The sequence below is a fragment of the Tenrec ecaudatus genome, chromosome 12 (assembly GCF_050624435.1).
Source record: "Tenrec ecaudatus isolate mTenEca1 chromosome 12, mTenEca1.hap1, whole genome shotgun sequence".
Taxonomy (NCBI): Eukaryota; Metazoa; Chordata; class Mammalia; order Afrosoricida; family Tenrecidae; genus Tenrec; species Tenrec ecaudatus.
In genome coordinates this window covers 116,135,253-116,156,319 of record NC_134541.1, presented here as the reverse complement: position 1 = coordinate 116,156,319, position 21,067 = coordinate 116,135,253, and the positions used below count along the sequence as shown (strand labels likewise).

At 50.5% G+C, this 21,067-nt stretch overlaps 1 protein-coding gene across 1 annotated transcript; it reads left to right on the top strand.

Moving 5' to 3' along the window:
• The first annotated feature begins 1,190 nt into the window (after window positions 1–1,190).
• GP2 (glycoprotein 2) lies at window positions 1,191–18,968 on the top strand. Its single transcript, XM_075528357.1, has 10 exons — window positions 1,191–1,272; window positions 3,922–4,362; window positions 5,870–5,980; window positions 8,482–8,693; window positions 9,279–9,427; window positions 11,505–11,750; window positions 12,615–12,777; window positions 14,076–14,160; window positions 15,395–15,439; window positions 18,910–18,968. The coding sequence occupies exons 1-10, from the start codon at window positions 1,191–1,193 to the stop codon at window positions 18,966–18,968; spliced, it is 1,593 nt and encodes a 530-aa protein (XP_075384472.1).
• The last annotated feature ends 2,099 nt before the right edge of the window (window positions 18,969–21,067 follow it).

Sequence of the window (21,067 nt, the reverse complement as noted above, 5' to 3'; positions counted from 1 at the left end):
CTGATATCTTCTAGAGGTGCCTAGAAGGCATCCAGGGATTAGCCCATGTTGGGAAACAGACTCTCAGAAGAACGATGCTCTTTGTGTTTTCAAATCACCTTTATTTATTTATTCCCCCATCCTTCAACTTTCTTGAGCACCAATTGTGTGCCAGGTAAGAGGTGATCAGAGCAAGAGACATGGGACTTGGGCTGACCTATCTCATTCTTACGGGCATCTTCCACCTAGAGGTCTCCTCCAGGGGCTTTAGAATTATGGGAACTTTTATTTCCAATTCTGTGCCAGATGCATAGAACCAAGAAAGGACCGCCGCTGGTTTCGTCTGTGGGTATCCACAGGCACCATCACCCCCTCCTCTATCTAGTATCTGGAGAGTGTGGGCCTCCACCCCAAGTGGGGACTGTCGGAGATTCTGCAGCCCTGGCTTGCTGCAAGGTGACGGTGGCCGTGGGTTTTCACGCCAGCAACGTCACCTCTTTGCCAGTCTCCCCGCCCTGCCAGCCGCTCCGTCTTTTTATGTCGTGCCTGCTTTGAGGCAACACAGTCACCCATGGAAAATGTCAAAGGTGGTGTTTCTGAGAACATGGGTCTGTGGACTCAAGGAAACTGCTTGACTTCTAGCACCAGACCTGCACTCAGGAGTGGCTCAGTAACTGCTTATTGGCAGAATATCCCCCTAGTCTCAGCTTCATTTATAAAGTGGAGAAAATAGTAGCACTTTCTTGGTAGGTAGGAATATCATAAATATGCTCCAAGTGGGGGTGGGGGTGGGGAGGGGCGGACAAAACAAAATAGATCTCACTGCCGAGGAGTTGATCCAGACTCATGGTGACGATGGGACAGGGTAGAACTGTCCCTATGAGTTGCTGAGACTGGAACTCTTTACGGGAGTAGAAAGCCCTGTCTTTCTCCCTCAGAGGGACTGGTGGTTCCTAACTGCTGACCTCTCAGTTTGCAGCCCAATGTCTAACCACTCGGCCACCAGGGCTCCTCTCTGAGAGCCTTCAAAGTGATATCTAAGAGGCTTAGCATAGTTCATGCCGGGGAGTAAGTACCACACCGTTGTGTGTCCCACTCTCACCCTCACACCTGGGGGCGGGGGGTCATCACCCTGATGCTAACTGGTTTTTCCCTTCAAGTTGCTGAGCAGAGAGACTGCACACTGCTGAGGGAGCCGCGTGGCTCAGCACATGCCCAGGATGGTGGGCTCTGCTCTCCTCTGGCTGACCTTGGCCTCCTGCCTTCTGATGATGGTACCTGCGGTGCAGCCAGGTGAGTGCTCTGCCAGCTGGGGCAGGTTAGGCACCCAGCAAGACCCACAGGGTGACTGGGGAGATTTAGATAAGGAGGAGAGGAGTCAATGAGAGAAGCTGGCTTGCCTTGGCAGAGACCCAAAAGCTGCAGGTGTGGAGGAATGTGGTAGGAAGAAGTAGCATCTAGTCACAGCTCCTCAAAGAATAAAGGGCTTAGCGAGTCAGAAAGGACCTTCCAAGGGCAGTGGGCGTTGATTACATCAGCCCCCTGTGCTCAGGTGTTGGGAGGAGGCTGAGAAGATTAATACGGGAACTGTAACAGATGGCAAAGGACTGAAAATCAAAAGGCTTGCTTTCAGTCCTGCCCTGGCCACTTAATCATTCTGTGGCCTTGTTTCGGTAAGTGCCTCCCCCCTCCTTGGTATCCATTGGCTCATCTGTAAAATGAAAGGGCCAGATTGGATGAGCTCTCTGTCTGGCTCTGCCATAGATGTTCTGGGACTTGGGGCATCGGAGATACTTTCCCAAAGTGTTCTCCGGCTTGGCACCAAGGGGAAGATTTCTGCCCGGGCCACATGTGGGGAGGGGCTTGTTTGAGCGCATGGTCCCTGGTGGAAAAGTACAGGGTGTGCGGGAAACCATCCAAGAACAACAGGGGCCAAGATTTCTTTCCTTTAATGAAAGCAAACACATGAGCGAGGCTGGAAAACCTCTCTTTTAGACTGTGGTGGAATACGCATAAAATAACACTGATCCTTTCCAGCATTTTAAGTGTACATTTTCATTGCATTATGTACATTCACAGTGCTGTTCACCCACCACCATGATCTAATCCCAGAACTTTCCAATCAGTCCGGACAGAAACCTCATGCGCTGTGCACAGTCAACCCCTTGCTTCCTCTCCAGACTTTGGCAACCACATACCTGTTGGTCGCAACAGATTAGCCTGCTTGTTGATAGCATGTCTGTGGACTTACACGCTAACTCAGCAAACCAGAACTAGAAAGAGAACTAGCTGAAATTGATTGTGACCCAGGCTCTTGGCCCACATTTGATTCTCTGATGATCCTTTAAAACTCTGCTTCCCGAAATGCAGATATGTATTCCAAGATGATTCTAGGGCTATGCGGGCAAGCGTTTTTAAAAATTAAGGCAATACAGTTATTTTCCTGTGTAATAGGTAAAACAACCCCAGTCCATCCTACCTGTGGCTTCACATATGTTATTTCTTAGGAGGTAAGGTTTTAAACAAGCGCTGTGCAAAGAAACATGAGAAGTCAATACTGGGGCGGGGAAACAAATGTGGTCAATGTGACCCAGGATTTGGACTGGGTGCTAGCAGGTGGCGCTGTGTTCAAACCCTGCTTATCCAGCCCCAATGCCTCCTTCATTTAGGTCTCCACATGCGTTTAAATGGATGTATCTGTCACAGTCTCTGTAATGGTTTAAAAAATCACAGAAGATAGGCAATCCCCAAACGCTGCTCTTAGACCAGTGGTTCTCAACCTTCCGAATGCCGTGACCCTTTCATACAGTTCCTCATGTGGTGGTGATCCCCCGACCATACAATTATTTTCGTTTCTACTTCATCACTGTCATTTTGCTACTGTGATGAATTGGGCGACCCTGTGAAAGGGTCATTCGATCCCCAGAGGGGCCGTGACCCACAGGTTGAGAAACGGTGGGTTAGAGTAATAATTCTCATCTATGGATGGCCTTGCTCCCCAAGAGCTGTCTGGCAATGTTGGGGGACATTTTTGATTGCTATCACTGGGGGTGGGGGCGGTCCTGTGGACATTGAGTGGGCAGAGGGCAGGGATGCTGATGAACATCCCACAATGAAACTTATAGCCTCCAGCGACAGGCCTAGTCCAAACTGTCAATCGAGCCAAAGCTGAGGAGCCCTGTGATCAATCTAGATCTGCAGATACTGGAAGATGTCCTCAGCGTATTGAGTAAAAATATGTGGGCAGGGAGCTGTTCCGCATTAAATCCTCTTAAACATTTGCATCAAGCGTCAGAGAACCGGATGCATCAAGTGGAGGGTCACTTGGTTAGGAATGGGATTGTGACAGGGTTCGCTGCTATTTCATCCATTTTAATGATGCTAGGAGTTTTCCCAGTGACCTGTATTACGCTAATAAAGGGAAATACCAGAATGGGACATGAGGCCAAGCAGGGAGGGGGGCACAGCACCACTCCAGGGATGGCGCCTTTTACAAGCTCAGTGTGAATGATGTCCCCGGGGTGGGGCCTAGTAGTGGCCTTGGTGGCTTTCGTGTTTCTAAAACACGACCTAAAGGCTCCACGGATGACTGACGCCATGACTGTGCAACGGATGAATTGCGTGGCTACTGTTTGTGTTCGGCTCCATGCGACCAGTACTTCTTGTGGTCAAGTTGATTCCAACTCATGGTCCCCCCATGCGTACTGAACGTTTTCATGATGTGACCTTGGGAAGCAACTCCTAGGCTTTAATCTGAGATGCCTCTGTGGGAGTTCAAGTCGCCACTCTTGTCAGTGGGCAGCCGGTAGACACGTGCTTGGTAAATCGCAAGCACTATTTAGGGTCGCAAGCAGATCCAAATTAGCACATAGAATAGAAGGATATGAGACCAGTCGACTGTGGGATGGTTGACTTAACCAGTGTCCTTTCTGACTTTCCCAGGTTTCAGGAATTCTGCCGAAGCCAGTTCCTACCAGCTGGGCTTGCAGTGTGGGGCCCCTGGGACCCCCGAGGCCAACATCTGTTTTGACCCCTGCCAGAACCATACCCAGCTGGACGACCCTTCCAGAAGCACCGAGTATGTAGGAGGGGACCAACTTTGTGATAACCACCTGGCAGGCTGGTACCGCTTCGTGGGCGAAGGGGGCATCCAGATGGCACAGACGTGTGGCCCAGTATACCGATGCCAGACGGCTGCTCCCATGTGGTTGAATGGGACCCATCCCTCCAGCGAGGAAGGCATTGTCCACCGTACGGCTTGTGCTCACTGGAGCGGTAACTGCTGTTTCTGGAAGGAGGAGGTGCTGGTGAAGTCCTGCCCGGCTGGGTACTATGTGTACCGGCTTCAGGGCACGCCCAACTGCGATCTGAGGTATTGCACAGGTGAGCAGTGGAGGCTGAGCGGCACTGTCAGGGCAGGGGCGTTTGAGTGGGGCAGGTCTGGAGTAAAAGACACGAAACCCAATTACTTCCCCGGGTGACATATCCCGAGGGCCGTCAGCTCTCCCAGCACCTCCAGTAAAGCCAGAGGTTCCGATTCCAGGGGGAAGGCTGCCGAATCAACACTGTGTTGCAGACGTCTAAGAAGGGGAGCTCTTTTGTATTTGAGTTCCAGTTTGGCAGGTTAATTTTACCTCCGTTTTCTGGTCGGAAGGGTGGGTAATGGTAAAAAATAACCACTCGCAGGGAGTGTGCCCAGTGTCCCTGATACTCTTTAAAGGGCGCTTGAAACAGGATGGAGAACTTTGAACAATTAAATAGCATTTCGCTCCAAACATCGACCAATGGAAAACCATCTTAGCAACTTCATGAGATAGGGGCTCTAGTTCCCCCCGATGATGAATCTGGGGCACAGATTTTTTTTTTTGTAAATCATTTGATGGGGGGCGCTTATAGTTCATGCATCCATCCATCGTGTCAAGCACATTTGTACCTATGTTGCCATCATTTTCAAAACATTTTCTTTCTTGAGCCCTTGGTATCAGCTCATCCCCCACCCCCCCTCCCTCATGAACCCTTGATAATTTATAAATTATTTTTTTCATGTCTTACACCAACTGCTATCTCCCTTTACCCACTTTTCTGTGGTTTTTCCCCTTGGGAGGGAGTTATATGTAGATCAATGTGTTTAGTTTCCCCCTCTCTCCCCCCCACCTTCCCCCTACCCTCCTGATATTGCTGCTCTCATTATTGGTCCTGAGGGGTTGATCTGTCCTGGATTCCCCGTGTTGAGAGCTCATATCTGTACCAGTGTACATGCTCTGGTCTAGCCAGATTTGTAAGGCAGAATTGGGGTCATGATAGTGTGTGTGTGGTGGGGGGGATGATGATGAAGCATTAAAGAACTAGAGGAAAGTTGTATGTTTCATCAGTGCTATACTGTACCCTGACTAGTTCATTTCCTCCTTGTGACTCTTCTGTAAGGGATGTCCAATTGTCTACAGGTGGGCTTGGGTCTCTACTCCGCCCTCCCCTGCATTCACATCGATATGATTTTCTGTTCTGGGTCTTGGATGCCTGATCCCTGATCCTGTTGACACCTCATGATCACGCAGGCTGGTAGGGCCCAGATAATTTAAGTCACTTTTTGGAAGTCACAAAGCTACAAATCTTTGCCCTTGCTTACCCACTCTGGTCTACCTGTCTCCTACTGTCATGGTGAGGGTTGAAAGAAAGGTGCTCGGAACAGTGCTTGGCACATGACCATCATTCAGATGGAACCTTCGGGGCTCTCCCTTCCTTCACTGGGCTGGGGGTCAGGAATTTCAAGCTCCAGGCTTGGCTCTTGCATGAACTTCAGGGCTGTGAGGGAATGAGGTTTGAGTGAGAGACCTTGGGTTCTGTCCCACATTGCATCCTGATCTCCTTGCCTCCTCCATGGTGCAACCAGATCCTGGTACCGTGATTAACGAATGTGAGGAGTCCTGCCGGCCTGAGGAGGAGTGCCGTGCCGTCCAGGGTGTCTGGGGCTGCTTCTGCAGACAGGACCTCAATAGCTCTGGTAAGTGGTCTGGCAGGCCAGGCAGTGGGGCAGGGCATCGTGTCTGCCGACCTGGGGGTGGGCAGGAGGGAGGCAGCTTTGGCGGGTCAGGACAAAGTATTGACCGTGTCAAGGACAGGGAGGTAGGAATTTAGTTCTCAATTCCAGATGATGTGAAAGATGGAAAGGAGAGCCAGGCTGGCAGCTGCAACCAGGGCCAGGGGAAGGGCTCGGGCGGGCTTGGGGCCGAGAGCTCTGCCCATGGACTAGCTGAGTTCTAATGTTCCTATACCAGTCCTGGCTTTGCCACATTTTAGCTCACTGGGGTAAGGAGGCCTGGGGGCATAGTGAATCACACATTCGGCTGCTATCTGCAAGGTCATGAGTTTGAAACCACCTGCAGCTCCGCAGGAGTAAGAGAGGCAGCTTTCTACTCCTGTAAAGGCAACAGTCTTTGAAGCCCTCGGCTGCTGGTCTTCCTCTGTCCTTGATGGCAGCTGTGAGTCGGAACTGACTCTTGTTTTGAGAGCTCGGTGGAAGTCCACTTGGCCCTGGCATCCTTGGCCACTCTTCCAGGTCCCCTAACCCCTGGCCTGTGTTCTCTGTGCTTCTGTGGACATGCCGTCCTCTCGCGAACCCTCCTCGCTGCTGTTCCTGCTTCCTTCCCTGAGCCTGGAACGGCTGCCTGTGGCTTATTCATCCACAGAATCCTGTGACCCCTTCCCTGACTTAGCCTACAGACATATGTCCTTTCTGACACACAGCCCCCCTCCCTTCCTGCCTACCATCCCACCTGAACATACGAGGGGGCTTCAAAACGTTTATAGATAATGGCCACCCGGAATTCACAGACAATATTCATAAGGGAGTGACTCCGGGGAGTGGACAGGTTACAATGCAAGTAAAAATGCTCAGGAAACAGATGATCTGTTCAGGACAGGTTACAAAGTTCTTTCAGAGCTGCTGATAGATGCTCAAAGGGCATGCCACTCCTCTGTAAGCCTCAACCTGTAGGCACTCAGCTCAAGCTTCAGGGGTCAGTGAACCTGGCTCCCGGAATTAAGTGCTCAGAGAAACCTCACTTCACATGCTAGCCTCCTGTCCCAAGACACTCAGCTTTACTTGCTCTGCGGGCTGGGAAATCCATCTGTCTTTCTCGGGCTCTGGCTCCTGGTTCTGCGGCTGCTACTCTGCCACTCCTTTCATGTCAAAGCTGTCTCTGGATCACAGATGTTCGCTGTGCAGGAATCTTGGGGTCCAGATGACACACTCCACTCCTGGCTCTTGCTGGTAGTGAGCTCGCCCCCTGCTTCACAGAGGGTTCATTGTATACCTGGAAAGGTGGCAATCACCGTGGTTCCTGTTCGCAGTTACTCACAGGTGAATCCCATCAGTGTCTTCCCCACCTGCTTATCCAGACACAGGAAAAAGGGGAGTCTGAGAGACTTTGGCTAGCAGAGACACATTAAAGAATTCACTGCTCCTGCACATGTTAAGAAATAAGTTAATATTGAAGCAACGTACTCATGAATGAATCATGTATTTATTTTTAAAATTTTTATTGGCACTTCATTCACATATCATACAGTGCAATAGTTCAAGCATATCTAGATGAGTTGTCCAATTTTTGCCACAATCAATTTTAGAACATTTTCTTCTTCCTTGCACTCACTGTTATTTGTGTAATTTTTTTCCATTTTGGCAAATATATACACAACAAAACATTCTCTGATTTTACAACTCTTACATGTATAATTTAGTGCCATTGATTATCCTCTTCGTGTTGTACAACCATTCCAAATTGTCCCACCGCCATTAAAATAAACTCAATGCCCCCTATGCAAAAACGCTAACTCCTTCACCCATGGCAACCACAGGACAAGCTTGGGTTCTCTCTCTGGTAATGGTCTTGATATTATGTTCACGTATCATATACTTCCATACTTAGATCACTTTTGAAAAGAGTTGTGTATATATAATCATGAATCACCTATTTCTATTCACTACTGTCTCCCCTATTGGAATATAAGTTTCAGAGCAGTTTGAACTTTGTTGAGTTTGATAAGTTCTGTATCCTTAGTATCTAGAACAGGGACCAGAAGCCAGTATGTCCTCAAGACAGATTTGTGTAATAAATGTTGAATGAATGAATGAATGAAAGAAAAGCATGGCTCGGAACGTGGTCAGGTGAGCTGGGGACACCAACGGGGGGGGGGGGGGGTAGGAGTAATGAGTAACTAACTGGGAATCTAGTCTGGAATGCAGACCAGAAAGACCTCGTGGGGATGAGGCATGAAACCCTAGCCAAGTCTGCATATACAGCATGCTTGGAAATTCTGGACTAGAACCTTCTTTTCCAACTCGACATAGCCACCAGCCCAGGTGTGAATTCTATGAGTGTACCGGACCCCATCCACGTGATCCATCTCACTGGGGTCATTTTGCCAAAAGGACTGAGAAGGCAGGCGTTGCCTCTGCATCCAGGCCTGTCCATTCCATGTTTGCCTCTTCTGATTTTCCAGATGTCCACAGTTTGCAGCCCCAGTTGGACTGCGGGGCCACAGAGATCAAAGTGTCGCTGGACAAGTGTCAACTGGGAGCCCTGGGCTTTGGGGAGGAGGTCAGTGCCTACCTGCAGGACGCACACTGCAACAGCAGCATGCAAAGTGAACCACGGAACTGGGTGTCCGTAACCAGCCCCGCCCAGGCTGGCGCCTGTGGGAATATCCTGGAGGTGAGTGTTATTTGAAGCGTTGCGAACAGAAGGGTGAGGAGGGGGCTCTGGGAGCTCTCCTCCTTAGAAGCCATAAGACTCGGGCAAGTCACTTTGCTTTTTATCCAAAGCCACTGCCATTGAGTCAATTCCAACTCCTGGTGCCCCCAGGGCACAGTAGAGCTGCCTCCTCAGGTTTCTGAGATGGTGAATCTTTATGGGAGCAGCAGGCCTCAATGCTTTTCCTTGAAGGCAAGGTGGTTTCCAACTGCCGGCCTTTCGGTTAGCAACTCAGTGAGTCTCCCACTACACCCATTTTGCCTTTTGCGTCCTTAGAATTGTGTAAGAGATTACACATGGTGGTCCACAGAAAGGGCTTTGGACAGGTCTGACAGTCGAGATCAATCCTTGTAAACTAGGCTTCACCTAGAGTCCATGTCGTTGGACTGGGAGTCCCACTGACCTACTTGAGATGATTAACAGGCGGAAGTGGGGGAAGAGGGAGATGGGCAGAAAGGCTGAGAGCATTTGGTTCTGGAGGGAGGAATATTTGAGTCGAATACATGCTCATGGGGTCACATATGTGGTTTTGTTTTTCTGCCAAAGAGAAATGAAACCCATGCCATCTACAAAAACATGCTCTCCTTGGCTAATGGTTTCATCATCAGAGACACCATCCTCAACATCAACTTCCAGTGTGCCTACCCACTGGACATGAAGGTCAGCCTCCAGACCGCCCTGCAGCCTATCGTAAGGTATAGCATTGACCTCTGAACGCTGGCCCATAGCTAGAGCATGGACCCTATCCTCTTCAAGCCCAGCTTGGGAAGCCCCTCACCCACTTCTGTTCATTCGGGCAACCATTCCACAAGTATTTGTTGATCGTTTTGTAAGACCGTTCAGCATGAACAAAGTAGGCATAGAACACTGTGGAGATTAAAGATGAAGCAAAGCAGCAATATGAAACAGTGTTTATGAAATGTGCTAGACAGGACCAGCTTACTAATGTTGGCGACAAAGGCATTAAACAACAAATCATGCCAATCATTATAAGTGGAATGAATGCGATACAGGAAAAAAAACACCCAACATTCAGTGTTTTGGGAACAGGGAGCAAGGTTCCTGGGTCTGAACTCAGGTTTGAGATATTGGGCCTGAGAAGATTTCCTTGCACATGTGGAATTTAAGACCAGACTAATATATCTTGCATCCTGCTTTTAAGAAAATGATTTGATTAAGTACACAGCCCCCTCATCACATCAGAAATAGAACCAAATGACAATGGGGAGGGGAGTTCTCTGTGATAAGGACTTTTGTCTGGCTTGTTCGCTGCTGTGTCTCCAGTGCTCGGAGTTGAATGAATGCCCCGTCCCCTCTGAGACTTCCCCAAAATCCAGGGTGCCCTTCTCATCCCCTCCGTGCCTACTGGGCTCAGGGGAAGACGACGGGGTCAGGAGGACCCTGAGGCGTTTTCTAGTTCCGTGGTTTTCAGGTTGTATCATGCTGTGCTGAGCTCATAAGAAAAAGTTCATAAGGAAAAAATAATCAAGTCACCAATCTTATTAGCAGGAGCCTGTGGGTAGCACAAGTAGTTATGCACTTGGGTGCTAGCAGAGAGGCTGCCAGTTTGAGTTGACCCAGAGGTACCTCAGAAGAAAGACGTGGCGATCGACTTCTGAAGGACCCCAGCCTTTGGAAACCCTATGGAGCCTGAAGGTCTACCCTGAAGCACATTGGGTTGGTATGAGTCAGAACAGGCTCAAGGGCAACTGGTCTGGTATTATTTTTGTTATTTTTCTATGAAGTCCTGTAAAAACAGTTTTATTGGCATATAATTAACATAACATATATAGTTTGATTGTTCAGCCATAGTAAGCATTGGGCACTCATCACCACAGTCAATGTTAGAATATTTCCTTCTTTCTTGTACTCAATGTTGTCCGCTCCCCATTTCCCTCCAACCTCCCTGCCATGTCCCTAGGGAGGAATTAATTCAGTGACTGTCGATTTACGTATCCTGGATTTCATACACAGACAATCTTACAAAGACAAAACCAAGAAAGACCCAAAGTAACTGTGACAACAAAACTGAAAAACCTAGATCGAAAAGACAGCAGGCAATATTAAAAACTGGAACAAATTTTAAAATGGTTGAAAGGGAGAACCATTATATATATGATATGTTGCTATGAGCCAGAACAGGCTCGAGGGCAAGTGGTCTGGTACTGTTTTTAAACCATCTTGTTCAAATGAGGGTATCATGAAAGATGATGGAGGTAGATGGAAGAGATCTATTGCTAAAAATAAATCATGCACTCACAAAACTGCTTCTAAGCCTCATTCACCAAAGAAGAGGGAGGTCTGCCCCTGGCGTTCCTCTCGGAGTGATGTGGTCAGGGTTGCCCTTTGACGACAGACAGACTGGCAGAAGCCCGGAGGCAGCCTCTGTCTTAGACCAGCAAGGGCAGTGCCTCCCAAACGAGCTCACTGCCCTGTGGACCACAGGGGTTCCACAGGACAAAGGAGAACTGCCCAGTCGGGCCTCTAAGCTGTAACCCTTACGGGATCAGAGCCAGCTACATTTCCACAAAGCAGCTGGATTTAAACCTCTGGCATTGAAGTTAGCAGCAAAACACTTACCCACTGTGCCACGGGGCCTAGAAAATAGTCAATGGTTAGTTTAAAGGAATCACTGAATCGTTCATTCATCAAGAGATCAATAAGGCGCCTTTGCCTCTGAAACCTGGACTCACTTGCCTCTGGGGAGCTTGGCTTGTTTCTCCTCCCGTGCTCCGGCTTGAGGCCTCTTCCTTGTGCCCTTCCTTTGCTCAGTTCCTTGAACATCAGCGTGGGCGGGACAGGAGAATTCACCATCAGGATGGCGCTCTTCCAAGACGAGAACTACACCTCTCCTTACGAAGGGGACAGAGTTGTGCTGTCAGTTGAATCCATGCTCTATGTGGGTGCCATCTTGGATGGAGGAGACACCTCCAGGTTCAGACTGCTGCTGAGAAACTGCTATGCGACCCCCACGGAAGACAAAGCGGATCCTGTGAAATATTTCATCATAAGAAACAGGTACTGGGTAACGTTGGGGTCCCCTTTTTCCCTCAAGGAGGTTTTCGGGGAAATGTTCACTCGATTCAGATCTGGGAGCTGTGCAAATCAGTTTATATCTTTTGGAAAATTATTTGGTCTCAGGTATCATGTGCACATCTCTTGAGCCGGGAGTACCACGCTGAGACTTGGTCCTGAAGCATTAATACAAAAGAGGGAGGCAGGAAAGAAAGGCTGGTTCTTTTTCATCCAGCATCCTTTCTGAGTTGAACAAATTTATTTGAAAAGAGGGGATCGGTGAAGTCATGATGTAATATTACACAGAAAACACTGATCTGTATAGAAAACACATGACCAATGTTATAAAACAAGATTGCTAAATATAATTGACAAAGGTTAGGAAAGCGCATACTTATTGATCTTTATGCAAACTATTACTAGCATCTATCATTTAAGCTTAACAATAATCCATGTGTTGTGCTGTGAATATATCTGGATCGTTTCACTAAGTGTTCATACACATCAGTCCTCTGAGATGGCATTATTGGCTCCATTTGACAGATGGGGAAATTGAGGCTTCACAGGGTTGAGTCATTTGTTCATGACCATTGAGCTTGAAGGGAGGTGGTGCTGGACTTTGAAGCCAGTCTGCCTTCCTGCAGAGACAATTCATTTGATAACTGAAACCCTGGCAGTTTATGGGGAATGTCTTGGAGGAGACACAGGCACGGGAAAGGTCCGTGTTGTCATGATGAAGGGGACTTGGGTACCACTCGAATTCTCTGATGCTGTTTTTATACCAGATGCAGGTCCAAAGTGTAGCCAAGGGCCTTCAGCTCCTGAGCTGTTCTAGACAGTAGATCTTTGCCCCTGTCATCCTCCCAGCTGCCCAAATCTGCAGGATTCCACCATCTATGTGGAGGAGAATGGAGTGTCCTCGGAAAGCCGGTTCTCCATCCAGATGTTCATGTTTGCCAGAAATTATGACCTAGTTTTCCTGCATTGTGAGGTTCATCTCTGTGACTTCCTTACCGAGCAGTGTCAGCCGGTGAGTGCCATCTTGGACTGAAGGCTCCAAGTCTTGCATAAGACCTGATACCTGGAAGTCTGTCCATGAGTATTGATTGGGATGATGGGTGGAAGGGTGGATGGGTGGAAGGGTGGATGGGTGGAAGGGTGGATGGGTGGAAGGGTGGATGGGTGGAAGGGTGGATGGGTGGAAGGGTGGATGGGTGGAAGGGTGGATGGGTGGAAGGGTGGATGGGTGGAAGGGTGGATGGGTGGAAGGGTGGATGGGTGGAAGGGTGGATGGGTGGAAGGGTGGATGGATGGAAGGGTGGATGGATGGATGGGTGGATGGGTGGATGGGTGGATGGGTGGAAGGGTGGATGGGTGGAAGGGTGGATGGGTGGGTGAAAGGATGGATGGGTGGGTGGGTGGGTGAAAGGATGGATGGGTGGGTGGGTGGGTGAAAGGATGGATGGGTGGGTGGGTGGGTGAAAGGATGGATGGATGGAAGGGTAGATAGATGGATGAGTGGGTGGGTGGGTGAAAGGATGGATGGAAGGATGAATATGTGAGTAGTTATATGAATAGATGGACGGGGAAGACAGAAGATAGACAGGGGAAACTAAAGATGGATAGGCAGATGAATTCATGGAATAGATTTAGAGAGAGAAGCAAAGATAGATGGATGGACTGTCGGCCTCTTCAGAGCCCCTGTGTCCATCATTCATGTGCCCTCTGGAGACAGGGCAGATGGAGGTTTTTCCTGTCACAGATAGATTTAAATGATTGTGAGACTAGGTCTTTTTATGGGTCAAGAACTGAGCCAATTTTTTTACATGCCATAGCTAATTGAATTCTTACAACAACTGAACTCTCAACAACCCACTCAGTAGTTTATTTTATGAATCCCATTGTACAGATGAGGAAGCTGAGGCTCAGCGAAGTCACTTGAGTCACACAGCTAGGAAGTGTGCCGCGCCAAGATGTGCCCCCGTGCCCAGGCTGTCAACTCTGGCTTGGTGCTGACTCCTGATAGTCAACCTCTGCTGTGTGTTTACTCAGTGTTTGTAAACTACTCTGCTAACATCCCTCATGTTAGTCATCCTGACTACCCCCTTTACATAGACGAGGAAAACTGAGGCTCAGAGAGGTGAACTTGTTTGCCTAAAATGAGACAGATAAGAGAATGGACATGAGCTTCACGGGGCTAGGGCTTCTCTAGATGAAGGGAGCCGTGTGTGGTGCAGGTGTGGGGGCAGAACTGCTCATCACTGAGGCAGTCTGAGTAGCAACTGGGCGTTTACGTTTTGTTATAATGAAACTTCTCCACCCGCACAGTCTTGCCCCAGAAACAGACTGCGCAATGATGTCATGACCATCGACCCAGCGTATATTCTAGATTTGGGACCCATCACTCGCAAAGGTAAGTGGACTGGGTCCTGGTGACCAGGGCCAGCTGACCAAGTACTGCAAGTGACCAAGGGTTAATGGCTCAACTGCTTGGGACATTTCTGGCACCCCAGTGCCCCACCCCCTGGAGGACCCATTTCCCTGTGAGATACATGTGGTCCCAATAATTGCCTCTGCCAGTGGTGGTGGCCCTCCTGGGGGCCAAAGACCACACAGCATCCTGCATCCCTGGGGTCTCTCACTCCTCCCGAGGCAGGCATGGCTGTGTCTACTGAACAGGGGAGAAACTGAGACTCAGAGCATACACAATTCAGCAAGACCATCTGCCTTGTGAGTGACCGGGCCTGGGCTTGAACCCAGCTCTGACGGCAAAGCACATGCTTTGCTTAACTTGCTCCCAAGTCCCCATAACCCAGCCCCTTCTTAGTGGCATGCAAGTCCTAACCCCACCCCCACCCCACCCGCACTTAAATGGCTTTTTGTTGAAGGACTGTGTTTTCCAAAGTCCATTTAGAGTGTTCTGGATCATTGTGTAGGGATTTCACGTTCCCCCACCCCTCCAGTTTTGTCCCACATTCCCATCCATCCCACCCATGTGTAGGCCACGCTGTCATGACCCTTGTGGAGGAGTCCAGAAAGTCAAAAGAATATGAGGGCTTTGTTTTTGTCGAAAGGATCCTAAGATGCAGTGGCATTAGGGAAAGTAATGCTATTTTCTTTGCATCTGGCCCCGTGCCCCACCTGTTTCCAGCATAAGCCCTCTGTATGCTCACAACAAGCTAAATGCCACCGCCACTCCCATTTTCAGGTGAGTGAACTGAGGCTCAAGGAGCCTAGGTCTTTAAGCAGCTTTTCCCAGCGTTGCCTTTTCCTTTCACGGAGACCTGGAGCCTTGGAGCCTCGGGTCGCTTAATAGAGGGCAGCTGGAGGGTTGGCAGCTGCCCTTCTGAATCACAAAGCCTGAAGTCCCAGTTCTCCTCCCTGGCAAAATGCCAGCTTGACAGACCATTCTGCAGACCATTCTGCAGTCTTGGTCTTCTCATCCACCCAGTGGAGATGCGGGTACTCTCCTGGGACGATGACATCTTTAAAAGCATGAGACCGTTTTAGAAAGGAACCTGCCAAATGGCAGTGGCCTACCAAGTGATGTGATGCCCCCATTCGGGAGAAGGTAGGGCAGATATGGCTCTGGGTCCACAGGCGTGGGGCGTGGCTGAGCGGCCCTCACCTTCTGCTTGTTTTCACAGGTGCCCAGGCTCTTGGTGTCACAGGTGGGGCTTCCAGCACCGCAGGTACCATTTACTTCTGCCTCTCCTATACCCTCTTGCCTTCCTCTGTTCAATTCCATGCACATGTCTGTGGGACATTGAAATTCACCCCCCCCCCCAGGCTCTGGATCTTGAGAAGCTCACAGTCTAGCAGAGGAGATGGGCACTTAACAGCAAATATTTATTGCATGCCTACTGTGCGCCATACATGGTTCTAGGCATGGAGGCTATCACAGGGAACAAAGCAGACCAGGCAGGTGTCTGTCTTCCTGGAGCTTAGGTGTCAGCGTGGGGAAGGGACAAGGCAAAGGGAACAAGGTGATTTGGATAGTGATTGATGTGCTGAAGACCTAAGAGAGGGTGCCGTCACTGAACACTATTGGCAGAAGTAAGAGCTTCTGTGTCCCCCACCTAAATGGAACCCACTGGCAAACAGTCCAGGGACAATAGGGTGGCACCATGAAGTTATCAAAGCCCAGGCTTCTGCCAGCTGACTTCCCCACCGTACTGAAGGGAGAGCCTTTGCTTCCATGGCTCAAGACGGCAGCTGGAGCTCCAGCCTACATATCCAAGGGTGAAGAACACAGGAAAGAAGTGACCTTCTATTCAAGGACGTTCCTGGAAGCCAGCGCTTTGTACCTCGACAGACGTTTCATTGGCCAGGGCTTAGTCACATGGTCACACCTGGCTGCCAAGGCGGCTGAGAAGTGTAATCTTTGTTCCAGGTGGTCATGGGCCCACCCCCTGTGGGCAAGGTGGGGAGGCCGAACGATGGGTGGATAATGATCTCTGAGCCAGAAGCAGGGCAAGGCTTACAGGCAGAGGGAACAAGAAGTACAACACTGAGCTAGACGCGGAAGCAAATCCAGGAGAAGCAAGGGGACGCTGCAGAAGAAGCGCAGAGAATAACCAACTCAGGTTAGAAAGACGTCACCGCAGGGGGGAGCTCTGAATGTGAAGGATGGGCTGAAGCTCAACAGGCTGACAAGTCCAGGAAAAAGACTTCAAATAGATTGGAAAGCACAGGCCAATCGGGCTTTACTAGCTCCCTAGACTCTTCGCACCCTCAAGCTTCCACCCTGCGAGGAGACTCCTCCCCTTGCTTGGCGCTGACCTCCCACAATGCCGAGGAAAGCATGCTCACTGGAGAGACTGGGCAGCGGGCAGAGAGTAGGCAGCTGGATGACAAGGGCTCAAGTGCCCAGGGTTCCTTTCTGGCGGACTGGGGTTAGCAGAGAGCCTGGGACAGCTTGGTTTCCAAGAGCACTGGCGAGGGTCAGTGGTGGATTTGGGAAGCTTCTGGAAGAAGAGCACGGAGCCCTGGTGGAGCAGTGGTTAAGCACTCAACTATCAAATGAAAGGTCAGAAGTTTGAACCCAGCACACGGTAATCGGCTCCCATAACGTTTACCACCTAGGCTCTGTCTGACGGGTTGCTCTGGGTCACAATTGACCCAGGAGCGAGGGAATTCATCCGCCGCAGTGGCGGCAGAGCACCACACGAGGGCACTCGAGACTTTCACGCCATCGCTTGTTCTCGCCCCCCCCCCCCCCCAGGTATTTCGGATGCTTTAGAATTAATTGAACGCCAGTCTCATAATTATAACTCGGAGACTCGTTGGCAGTGAGTTTTCACACACTTCTTATGCCCCACCTTCTAACATGTTTTGAAAAATTCTGATATTCTTCCTGCCCCCACACCTTTTCCGGGACATCAGAAAGACTTTGAATTGAGGGTGTAGTGGGAGGAGGTACCTGGTAATGGGGGAGCCGGGCCCCCAAGTACAAAGCACCTCCCACCCAGTGTCCACACCTTTCATTAACACTAAAGGTACAAATAAAACCACAAAGCAATGGATTGATTGCCATCTAGTGATTCCAGCTCACAGTGATTGTTGATGGAGGGCGGGGTTCACTTAGTAACTGAACACTTCCCTCTGTGCCACCAGGGCGCCTGATGGGGGGACAACACAGACCCCATCCCGGCCCTCCCAAGCCTAGCGAACGTCAGAGGTTCAAAACCAGCCTGGTCAGGGCTGACATGGTGTCTGAGACAAGGGGTTCCCTGGCAGGATGCACCCCCTCTGGGGATTGGTTCCCGGGCGGTGCGCGTCATGCGCGGTCAGCACTTGTCTGCGGATAGAGGTTTGTGTGCCGTTCTGATGCTGAACAGGTTTGGCGGAGTCACGGACCAGGAAGCAAAACCTGGCGATCCATTTCCGAAAATCAGCCATGGAAACCCCAGGCCCCACAGCAGGTCGAGCCTGGTGTGCTCGGGGTACTGAATTGATGGTAACTGGGAAATAGATGATGTTGGCCACGTGCCACTCTGAATGTTCGCTTGAATCCATTCAGTCTTTCAAACACCCGGCGAGATGGTAAAAGTAAAAACCCAACACAAACCCATCAAGCCGACTGACCCAGAGTTAACAGTGAGAGGTGCTGGGCATATCTCCATTTTTCCATGGGGAAACTTCGTCACAGGAGCATTGGGAGTTTGCCTGAGGGCGCAGCTCAGGAAGAGCTGGGATCCTATGCACAGCAGTCTCATGTCAAAGGCCATGCTTTGGACCTCTGCTCTATATGGCCTGTGTAATCTTAGTCTGGACAGGTAGTGCTCGCAGCTGTAACGAGCAATCCCATGTTGCATAGCCTGGCACAAAAAGGCTCATTTCTCACTTGGTCATTGGGGAGTGGGTAGCCTTGTGCTCCATGCTGTCATTAGGGAACTCAGGTTCCAAATACCTTTTGACAACACCATTAACCCTCTGAGTACCGTGGGTCTGCTGCATCTTGTCCCTAGAAGGTGCTTGAGGGCATGGGGGGTCTTGAAAGAAGCACTCGGGACCAAGATAAGGGTTATTCCCACCCACGATCCACTGGCGAGAAATCAGTTGGCATTTAACCATGAGTTCAGCAGTTCGAACCTACCAGCTGCTCCACCAGAGAACCATGAGGCTTCCTGTTCCCATAGAAATTTAAAGCAGGGATCCTCACACTTTAAACAGGGTCCCAGTCTACTGTCCCTCAGGCGGTTGGAGGGCCGGACTATAGTTTTAAAAAAAAAACTGAACAAATTCCTATGCACACTGCACATATCTTATTTCGAAGTAAAAAGCAAAAATACCCGGACGGGCCCGATAAATGTCCTCGATGGGCCACATGTGGCCCGCGGGCTGTAGTTTGAGGACCCCTGATTTGAAGCCTCTGAAACCCCAAAGGGGTAATTCCATCCTATCTTATAAGTATCCTTATAAGTCAGAATCACCTCTAGCAGTGAGAGGTCCCCACAAACACCTGGACAATCCCCGTTTCCAGAGGACAATAAAAGTGGTTAGTGATTTCATAGGTTTGCCGCATTCATGAGACCTCTCCACTGCTCCCCCGGGGCTGTGGCCCAGACCAGGCACCACAGAAAGGGGGCAGGCCGGCCAACTCACAGTTGCAGCTGAGTTTCAAAGCCCCATCATTGACATCGTGTCTCTTTCATTGCAGGGTCCCCGCTGGCCTGTTCAGTGCTGCTTCTGCCTGTCCTACTGGCTTGGTTCTTCTGAGACCTGGACCTGAAGCTCCTGTCCTTCCTTCCAGCAATGGCTCAAGTCACCTAGACGGTGTCGACACCCATAGACGCAACAGCCAGGCTAGATTTGGGGCAAGAGATGAGCATTCCCTTTCTGTAGCCTCCCAGTCAGTGCTTTAAGATCTGCCCTTGCTCCTCCAGATAGAAGCCCTGTTGACTTGGCCTGGCCTGATGTCCTCATTCATTGGCAGAGTCTGAGAGCACACTGGCCAGCTGCCTCAGGACTGCCCTCGCCTTTGCCACAAGCGTCGCCATGTCTGTCACCACAGAGAAGAGGTGGGGGTGGGGTGGGGTGGGGATGAGGCACATCCCAGGGCACCTCCTGCTCTGACTACTGAGGAATGGATCAGACTGACCCTGCCTTTCACGTCGCCTCCTCTGAAGTCTTTCCATCAGGGTCTCAGCAATAACCAAGTGTCACCTTGTCACACAGGTGGGGAGACCGCTCCAGGGAACCCTGCCCTACCCCCTACCGCGGCCTCAGTCATGCTTTGACTTGTTTCAAATAACACAAGCAAACCTGCTGCCCCCCGCATCAGTCCTGACTCATGGCGGCTGCAGAGGGGCATGGTGCCCGCTGGGTTTTCTTGGCTGGACTCTCACCAGGCCTTTCTTCCCCAGCTCCACCCACTCTCAGGGTAGGAGGTGAGCACACACCAGGGACTTCTCTTTGACTTGCTGGAACGACAAAAACAAACAAACATACCACCTACCCTGGGCACCTGCACCCTCTCCCTTTGGGGGCAGAGACACAATTGCCCAGTCCTATTTGGGGCTGTAAATAGCGGCTGCTCTCGCTCAGAAAGGCGAAGCGAAGACTTCCAGCAGGAACGCATCCATGCTGCAGGGAGCCCGGGAGGGGCGTGAAGCCCTTCTCTGAAAAAAATCTCCACTGGGACATTGCAAATCACCGCCCAGATGCCACGAGGAAAGGCGCTTCCACGGCCCATAGCTACACCGAGGCCACCACGCTGGCTTAAAAAAAAAAGAAAAGGGGGTGGGATTGAGGGCCAGAGCTCTGGGTGCTAGGAAGAGACCTTCCAATGGGGGTCCCTGTTCAGAAACGGGCGCGGGGGCAGCGCAGCGTACCCCCCTCGAGCATTCCTGACTCCGGAAGGCCCCCGCTGTGTGCAATGTCCCTGAAAGCCACAGGAGTTTGAACCCAGCAGCCAGTGGGAGAAAGACAAGGCCCCTGGCTTCCAGAAACTTCCATCCCTGGGAACCCCGAGGGAAGGGTCCACTCTGCCCTACGGGATCGCTCCAAGTCAGAGTCAACTTGATGGGAATGGGTTTGGGGTTTTTAAATTTGGTTTTGGGGAACTTTCAAAGCTGTAAGCTTTCAGGAAGTAGTCAAGCACTCAGAGCCCAACCCTGTAGTGCCACCCAGAGCCCCTTAGGGCAATGATCACCAAACCCCAAACCAAATGCTGTCTTACAGTTGACTGACACAGCGAGCCTCTGTAGGGTTTCTGAAAGGGTCTAGCTTACGGGAGCGACAGTCTCATCTTTCTACCCTGAGGAGCGGCTGGTGGGCTTGAACCGCTGACCTTTTGGTGGTTAGCAGCTCAACACCCCCCCCACCTTATACTTACTACACTCAAGGGGGAGTTCATGGTAAGGCAGTAGGATCCCAAAGCCCAAGGTTAGGCGCTACCTTCTGGCTGCGCACAGAGTGACCTGAGGCTTAGAAGAACATTGCTGGGCTGTGTGTCACTCTGCCTGAAGCCACCTGGTCATTTTCGGCGTGTCTCCTTCACTTTCCAGTGTCTGAAATGTGCTCTGTCCATTCATCCACACCTTGGTTAAAGATGGGCACTCTAGCTTCACGTCTCTTCCCAATTCAAGGACCAACAATGCAGCTTGGTATCCCACAACCAGACCGCAGCAGAGAACCAGGCCAGAACCTCCATGGCCCAACTGGCTGAGGCCCCACATGCAGACGACGTAGCAATAGCATCATGAATGGGACTGGCCTGAGAGGGCAGGTCTTGGTGTTTCTGGGGTTGGCATCCCCAAAGGCCACTATGATAGTCGGCTGGATAAGAACACGGTTCTCAATCATTTAATGATGGG